The 7,500-nt window shown below is 50.6% G+C and overlaps 2 protein-coding genes and 2 pseudogenes across 2 annotated transcripts in view; all 4 read right to left on the reverse strand.

The window, feature by feature from the left end:
* The window catches only part of LOC123487382 (histone H2B), a 798-nt gene extending 39 nt beyond the window's left edge, over positions 1–759 (reverse strand). The window contains exon 1 of the mRNA XM_045218602.1: positions 1–759. This exon is cut by the window's left edge and continues 39 nt beyond it. Within this exon, the coding sequence (XP_045074537.1) occupies positions 342–716 (375 nt within the window). The 5' untranslated portion in view covers positions 717–759 and the 3' untranslated portion in view covers positions 1–341.
* A 543-nt stretch (positions 760–1,302) lies between these two features.
* LOC121555609 overlaps positions 1,303–7,500 on the reverse strand; it is a 13,522-nt pseudogene continuing 7,324 nt past the window's right edge.
* Positions 4,718–5,887, reverse strand: LOC123487378 (histone H2A). Its single transcript, XM_045218598.1, has one exon. It carries the CDS (start codon positions 5,540–5,542, stop codon positions 5,156–5,158), a length of 387 nt encoding a protein of 128 aa, XP_045074533.1. The 5' UTR covers positions 5,543–5,887; the 3' UTR covers positions 4,718–5,155.
* On the reverse strand, positions 5,885–7,082 carry LOC121566295 (annotated as a pseudogene).

The raw sequence follows: 7,500 nt of genomic DNA on the forward strand, positions 1-7,500 counted from the left end.
GTGCCATTTTACATTGCCTTCACCTGGAATAGAGCCCGACAAACATGGGTTACTATTCAGCGCGCAAAGACACCAAAAAAGGCGCGCTAAACCCCTACGCTGGAACGGGCAGGGGAAATGATACAATGTAGCCGCTCTCCGAGCCGGCGCGCGCCGCCCATTAAACAATGATACAATGTAGCCGCTCTCCGAGGCGGCGCGCGCCGCCCATTAAACAATGATACAATGTAACGCAGCCTACCTACGCATTCATTCGGTGGCGATGGAATTGCTTTTTTACTGACAGAGTGGGTGGCTCTTAAAAGAGCCTTTGGGTTAGTAGAGCAGTCCAAATGCGCTGTTTACTTGGAGCTGGTGTACTTGGTTACGGCCTTGGTGCCCTCGGACACGGCGTGTTTGGCAAGTTCACCGGGGAGCAGCAGGCGCACCGCGGTCTGGATCTCCCTGGAGGTGATGGTAGAACGCTTGTTGTAGTGGGCCAGGCGAGAGGACTCTCCGGCGATACGCTCGAAGATGTCGTTCACGAAGGAGTTCATGATTCCCATGGCCTTGGAGGAGATGCCGGTGTCGGGGTGGACCTGCTTCAGGACTTTGTACACGTAGATGGCGTAACTCTCCTTCCTGGACTTTCTGCGCTTCTTGCCGCCCTTCCCTGCGGTCTTGGTGACGGCTTTCTTGGAGCCCTTCTTGGGCGCTGACTTTGCTGGCTCGGGCATGATGATGTCTCGTTGCTTCTCAGAAACGAATGAGGGGGTGAAGGGCGCTTACCCGTCTTATGAAGAGGAAGCTAAGCAAAGTCAGCGGCCGTAGACACTCCCCCTGCTTGCTTGCTCCCTCCCTCCCTCCCTCCTCTCTATAGCCTATGCTCTGTGACCGATGGGGAATTGTGTGTTTCAAAAGGGGGGCTTTAATAGGTGTCCAAATGGCACGATTGTTGTGCCAAATAATGCTGGTGATAGAATTGCCCACTTTGGCACCGTCAGACATAGGGCTCCCATTTTGGACTGTGTGTGTGTGTGCGCGCTGTCCCCCTCTTTTTCGAGCCACGTCTACCGACTCGTGGTGGCTTTATGTTGTCCAAATTCCACTATTGCTTGACCCAAAATAATAACGTTCTTACACTTTGCCACTGTCAGATATAGGCCTCCCTCTGTGCGCTAAAAGTGGACGGGACATTAGAATCCTCTAATTAATACTCCCTGTCCACTCGAAGTGGCTCATACTTTCTTACTAAATTGCATACTAAACATTTTTTGTTATATATAACACTACATGGAATGGGCCCATTTTAAGCGGATGTGGGTGGCTCTTAAAAGAGCCTTTGGGTTCGAGTCGGGGTGTTGAGGTTCCGAAGAGAGTGGGTTTAACCGCCGAAACCGTACAGGGTGCGTCCCTGACGTTTCAGAGCGTAGACCACGTCCATGGCGGTAACGGTCTTCCTCTTGGCGTGCTCGGTGTAGGTGACTGCGTCACGGATCACGTTCTCCAGGAACACCTTCAGGACACCGCGGGTCTCCTCGTAGATCAGACCGGAAATACGCTTCACGCCGCCGCGGCGAGCCAGACGGCGGATAGCGGGTTTGGTGATTCCCTGGATGTTATCGCGGAGAACTTTGCGGTGACGCTTGGCGCCTCCTTTTCCGAGTCCCTTGCCGCCTTTGCCTCTTCCGGACATGGTGTGTTCGCTAGTTGAGTTCAAGTGAATGAATGACTTCAGCGCCGGTGCGCGGTGCGCTATTATCTGCGTTTGGTCGACCTGATTGAGGCCGGCGGCACAGAAAGCGCGCCTCTGTTATATGTTCGGAGGCGTTGCAAAGGGGAGGGCGCTCGTTCTAGGGGACTAGGGAGGAGCGATTTCAAAGATGACGTGAAAGCAACTAACGTACGCGGGAAACATACTCAAATACTGATATAGGCTATGTGGAACACAAGGCCAAACTGTGACAACTGGGAGATCAGCTAGTACACTGTGTCCCTCTCCTCATATTGTTGTTGTTGTTGTTGTTGTTGCACCTGATTCTACTCATTGAGGACTTGGTAATTTAGGTGACAGGTTGTTCAATCAGCTGTGGCTGTCCAGGCCTACAAGAAAAATGGGTCCTGTTGGGGGTAGCCTACTCTACCGCTGGAGTTGGGAAACACTGAAATGGAAGGGGGACACGCAGTGAGCAAAACTCCTAACCACATAAAAACACAGACACTTGAGATCATTAAGAGCTATAAGGAGTCCATCAACTACCTGGTCAGTCAAGTCATATAGGGGGGATTTCATGGCCACCTGCTGGAGCAGAAGTCATGTTTGCCAACACTGGCCTTAAAATCATTAGGAGCTATAAGGAGTCCATCAACTAACTGGTCAGTCAAGTCATATAGGGAGGGATGTCATGGCCACCTGCTGGAGCACAAGTAATGTTTGCCAACACTGGCCTTAAAATCATTAGGAGCTATAAGGAATAAATCAACTCATCATTCAAGTCATATAGGGAGGGATCTTAGCACCACCTGCTGGATCAGAAGTACCCTTCACCGTAGGCACAAGAGAGCCATCATCTCTCAACCGGTGCAATTTCCATAAGTATGTGGTAATAAAACAAACAACGACAGCTCCTCATATAGGCAGTGGTTTCACACATTTTTCTCCAAGATGTTCAAACGTTCATAGATGACCAGCAGGGTCAAATAATAAGCACAGTGGTTGTAGAGGTTGCAACAGGTCAGTCAGTACATCAGGAGTAAATGTCACTTGTTGTTAGTGTTGTAGTTCCTATTTCTACGGTGTTGCCTACCTGCAGCAATCATGAGTTACCTGCAGTGTTGATTGCAATTACGTAATTTGTCAACTCATAATAACAGATGTTTTGCAAACCGTTGATGTTTAAATAAATGGATTCCCGGTGTCCGGATACCTTTTCTCTTAAGGGATGTGATTGAGTGAATCCAAAGTAAGTTGGTCTAAATACATAATAGGATGAATCATTCAGGTAAAATAACACAATGTCTATTTGAGTCGAATCAATGTAATATAATCCTTTTTACGTCTCTATCATCTTTACTCAATGTATTGGACCACATCAACTCAACTTACTCAAGCTTATCTACTCATAAAAACAAGCAAAAAGATCTACTCAACAATATGACGTGTGCTTTTGTTGACTGTAATAGCTTGAGTACATTCCACAAAGTCATTTTTTACAGTGTATCTAAAGACACGTTTGTTGTGGTGATGCACTTTTTCTTTGACGTTGAACTTGCATTGAACAGACAAATCCATTTCGTTACAACCCCTTTTTGTAGTATGACTTAGGAATATTTGTTGATGATCCTAATGTCTATGCGTGAATAGTGATTGGTTGTTGGTGAAATATTGCTGAGAACCCATCATTTCCTGGCCTTTTTTCACTATTGAGCAATTTTGAAACATTTGTTTTGCTATTGGATTCATAATGGTGACCTGGGACAAGTAATTAGTGAAACCAGAGTTCAGCAGTTGCCATTAAAGCGATCGAACCAAGTCATCCTAATAGGCTAGTATTAGCCTAAAGCAGGGTTTCCCAAACTCGGGCCACATTTTGGGAGTTTTTGCCCTAGCACTACACAGCTGATTCAAATAATCAACTCATCATCATCAAGCTGGGAGTATTAGAATCAGTTGTGGAGTGCTAGGGCAAAACGCAAAACGCGCACCCCTTGTGGACCCCAGGACCGCGTTTGGGAAACGCTGGCCTAAAGAGCAAATGCTGAAAGGGAATCACCATGAGGTGCAGTACCCACATTTAACCACAAGATGGCCTCCGTGCTCCATTGTAAAGTTTGGGCCTCTGCATGAGTCTCTCAGCAGCACTGCAACATGGGACTTTCAAAGTAAGTTGGCATGCATGTTTTTTCTGGACTGCATGCAAGGCTATTATTACACACAACTAATAGTGTCAATTATTCATCTGAACACAATTCTTGTTACTATTCGGCCTATATTATCACTGGTTTCTTTTTCCCCTCCTTTGTAAAGCATTTTACTGTGTTACTATATAGTTCAAAGGAAGTGGATGATGCCAGATGGTTGTGTATATACACACACAAACATTGAAGCTAGACTTCAGGCAACTAAAAGGTGCAATACGTAGCTTTTAGACGTGTTAGTGAACAACATACATGGTGGCTAATGTAGAGGTGCGTGTATACATGGAACAATTGTGCCTTTTTGATGGAAATATGGAGGTGGCTCTTAAAAGAGCCTTTGGGGGATATTCGAGTTCAGGTCATCCTCATTTATGCGCGCTCTCCGCGAATACGGCGGGCCAGCTGGATGTCCTTGGGCATGATGGTCACCCGCTTGGCGTGGATGGCGCACAGGTTGGTGTCCTCGAACAGGCCGACCAGGTAAGCCTCGCTAGCCTCCTGTAGGGCCATCACGGCGGAGCTCTGGAAGCGCAGGTCGGTCTTGAAGTCCTGGGCGATTTCTCGCACCAGGCGCTGGAAGGGCAGTTTGCGGATGAGTAGCTCAGTGGACTTCTGGTAACGACGGATCTCTCTCAGAGCCACGGTGCCGGGCCTGTAACGGTGAGGCTTCTTCACACCGCCGGTGGCCGGGGCACTCTTGCGAGCAGCCTTAGTGGCGAGCTGCTTCCTGGGGGCTTTGCCACCGGTGGATTTGCGAGCGGTTTGCTTGGTTCTGGCCATGGCGCTGCTCTGACAGTCGGGAGTATAGCCTCGAAATGCCTATGTGAAGTTTATAAAGCCGGCAGTGGCGCCTGCTGATTGGACACCATCTCCCCACCACCCCGATTGGCCCGTTTCGCAGGCCTCCTCCGTTGGCCATTGGACGGGAGGCCCGGCCTCTCCAAAACTCAAACTCCCGGTGCGCGCGCAATAGGACGCCGCCGGCCCTTTACGCGCAATAATAGTCGCCAAAGTCAAGAGTGACAGCTTATAGGCACGTATCATCTAATGCTAGCCTGCTATGGCAAATGAGGCCAAGTAGGTGTTGTTGTTCATGCAAGGCCTCATGTGGGCACAGAATGTCGAAATAGTTGTGTATACACCCACTCAATGTATTGCGGTCATAGAAAGGTACTTTGCGCTTTTGGAGAGCTAGGTGGTTGGCTCTTAAAAGAGCCTTTGGGGGTTGAGTAGTCAAGTTGAAGTCGCAGTAGCGAATTTACTTGGCTTTGACTGCCTTCTCGGTCTTCTTGGGGAGTAGGACTGCCTGGATGTTGGGCAGCACACCACCCTGAGCGATGGTCACACCGCCGAGCAGTTTGTTCAGCTCCTCGTCGTTACGGACGGCCAGTTGTAGGTGACGGGGGATGATACGAGTCTTCTTGTTGTCACGGGCAGCGTTGCCGGCCAACTCCAGGATCTCAGCAGTCAGGTACTCGAGTACGGCGGCCAGGTAGACTGGTGCGCCAGCGCCCACACGCTCGGCGTAGTTGCCTTTGCGCAGCAGCCTGTGCACACGGCCCACGGGGAACTGGAGGCCAGCACGGGATGAACGGGTCTTTGCCTTCGCCCTGGCCTTGCCTCCGGTTTTGCCTCTTCCGCTCATATTGGTAGCTTGAGAAAGTCACAGAAAGTCTGAATGAGCCGCTCGCCACTTCGAGAGCCGTACATATACCTCGCCACAAGAGGCAACGATTGGCCACCGGGCCGGTGTGGCCTTATCCAATTGGAGCGAGGGACAGACAGATGGACAGACAGACAGCCCTAAGCCGGTTCCCACCCACAGGCAGCGAGTGAGAGGCTACTTTGTTTCCCTCCGACTTTGTTACTTTGTGTCATTTCGCGTGAGCGCCAAAATGTCCGAAATGACATCCACACATTATTTCTCTCCAAATGGGAAACAAACAGCTGGTGAGGGTGCACTCTTGAGTTTGAAATCGAAGCCACTATAGTATTGTTATTGTTATTACATGGCACTTGTAACACATCACAGCAGCCTGCCTCTGAACGGGAATAGCCCAGTGGCTCATATATAAAAATGGCTGTTGAGGGTGCACTCGTGAGTTTCAATTCGAAGCCACTATAGTATTGTTATTGTTATTACATGGCACTTGTAACACATCACAGCAGCCTGCCTCTGAACGGGAATAGCCCAGTGGCTCATATATAAAAATGGCTGGTGAGGGTGCACTCGTGAGGTCGAATTTCTGAGCCATTTTGGCCCTCTATTATATGCCTCTCCCTTCGCACACACCCAGAGTGGGACAATGTTGTGTGCGTAAAAGTAGCCTAGTGTGCGTAATTTCTTTTCCACGACAGGTAGTACATGGAAATCAATGCGCTTTCTATGGAAAGAGGTGGGTGGCTCTTAAAAGAGCCTTTTGTGGTACAACATGTGTCGAGTAGAACACTGTTTGTAATAGGTTTACTTCTTCTTGGGGGCTGCCTTCTTGGCCTTGGCTGCCTTGGGCTTGGCGGCTTTGGGCTTGGCTGCCTTTGTAGCCTTCTTGGGGCTCTTGGCTGCCTTCTTGGCCGCTGCGGCGGGCTTTTTCACCTTCTTGGGGCTCTTGGCGGCCTTTTTGGGTGTAGCGGGCTTCTTGGCCTTCTTGGGGGACTTCTTTGCGGCGACGGCCTTCTTGGCTGCTACCTTCTTGGGCTTCTTCGCCGGCGGGCTTCTTGGCGGCCACCTTCTTTACTTTGGGGACTGCGGCTTTCTTGGCGGGCTTCTTCGCCTCGACGGCTTTCTTGTTGAGCTTGAAGGAACCGGATGCACCGGTGCCCTTGGTCTGGACCAGGGTACCCTTGGTGACGAGGCTCTTGACTGCGATCTTGACGCGGGAGTTGTTCTTCTCCACGTCGTAGCCGCCTGCCGCCAGCGTCTTCTTGAGTGCGGCCAGGGACACGCCGCTCCTCTCCTTGGAAGCGGTCACAGCCTTGACGATGAGCTCGCCTACGCTGGGTCCCGCTTTCTTGGCCTTGGCTGCTGCCTTCTTCTTGGGTGCCTTTGCCGGCGCGGGCGGCGGCGGGTGCTGGTGCGACTTCTGCCATGTCTGTCTGTCGTTTGGTCCGGTACACACACACACACACACGGTCTGCGAGGAGTAGTTTGCTGTAGACGCTGTTCTGCGCTATTGAAGCTCCACACCGAGCAGGGGGCTGGCCTTAAACGCGACATGAGAACCATGTAGACTCAAGCCAACCAGCTCGGCTTCTCTGGGCTGGCCAAATGCTCTTTCACTTGTGTTTTCTGTTCGCCTATATTGGCCCAAAAGTCACCGACGGAGCCGTGTTTTTGCTCCAAAAGCGAACGGCCCAGCGAGCAGACTTGTCTCCGTTCAGAATAAAGTCATGTGGGCCGCGGAAGGGCCGTGCATTTTGTTGCGACTCGCTCAAAATCTCACCGTTGGACTGTCGGGTGGAGCGGTGCGCACTGGTTTTCCTGTGCTATTTGTCTCCTAAATGGGCTAAAAGTGCATCCGATTGCCAGCAGCACTTGTTGTGTAGTGAGCCGAGATGTCTGGCAAGGGAATCAAATGGTTTGGGGTCCCCTGTTGTGGTCCAGGG

Source organism: Coregonus clupeaformis, unplaced genomic scaffold (genome assembly GCF_020615455.1).
Source record: "Coregonus clupeaformis isolate EN_2021a unplaced genomic scaffold, ASM2061545v1 scaf1679, whole genome shotgun sequence".
In the NCBI taxonomy this organism is placed as follows: domain Eukaryota; kingdom Metazoa; phylum Chordata; class Actinopteri; order Salmoniformes; family Salmonidae; genus Coregonus; species Coregonus clupeaformis.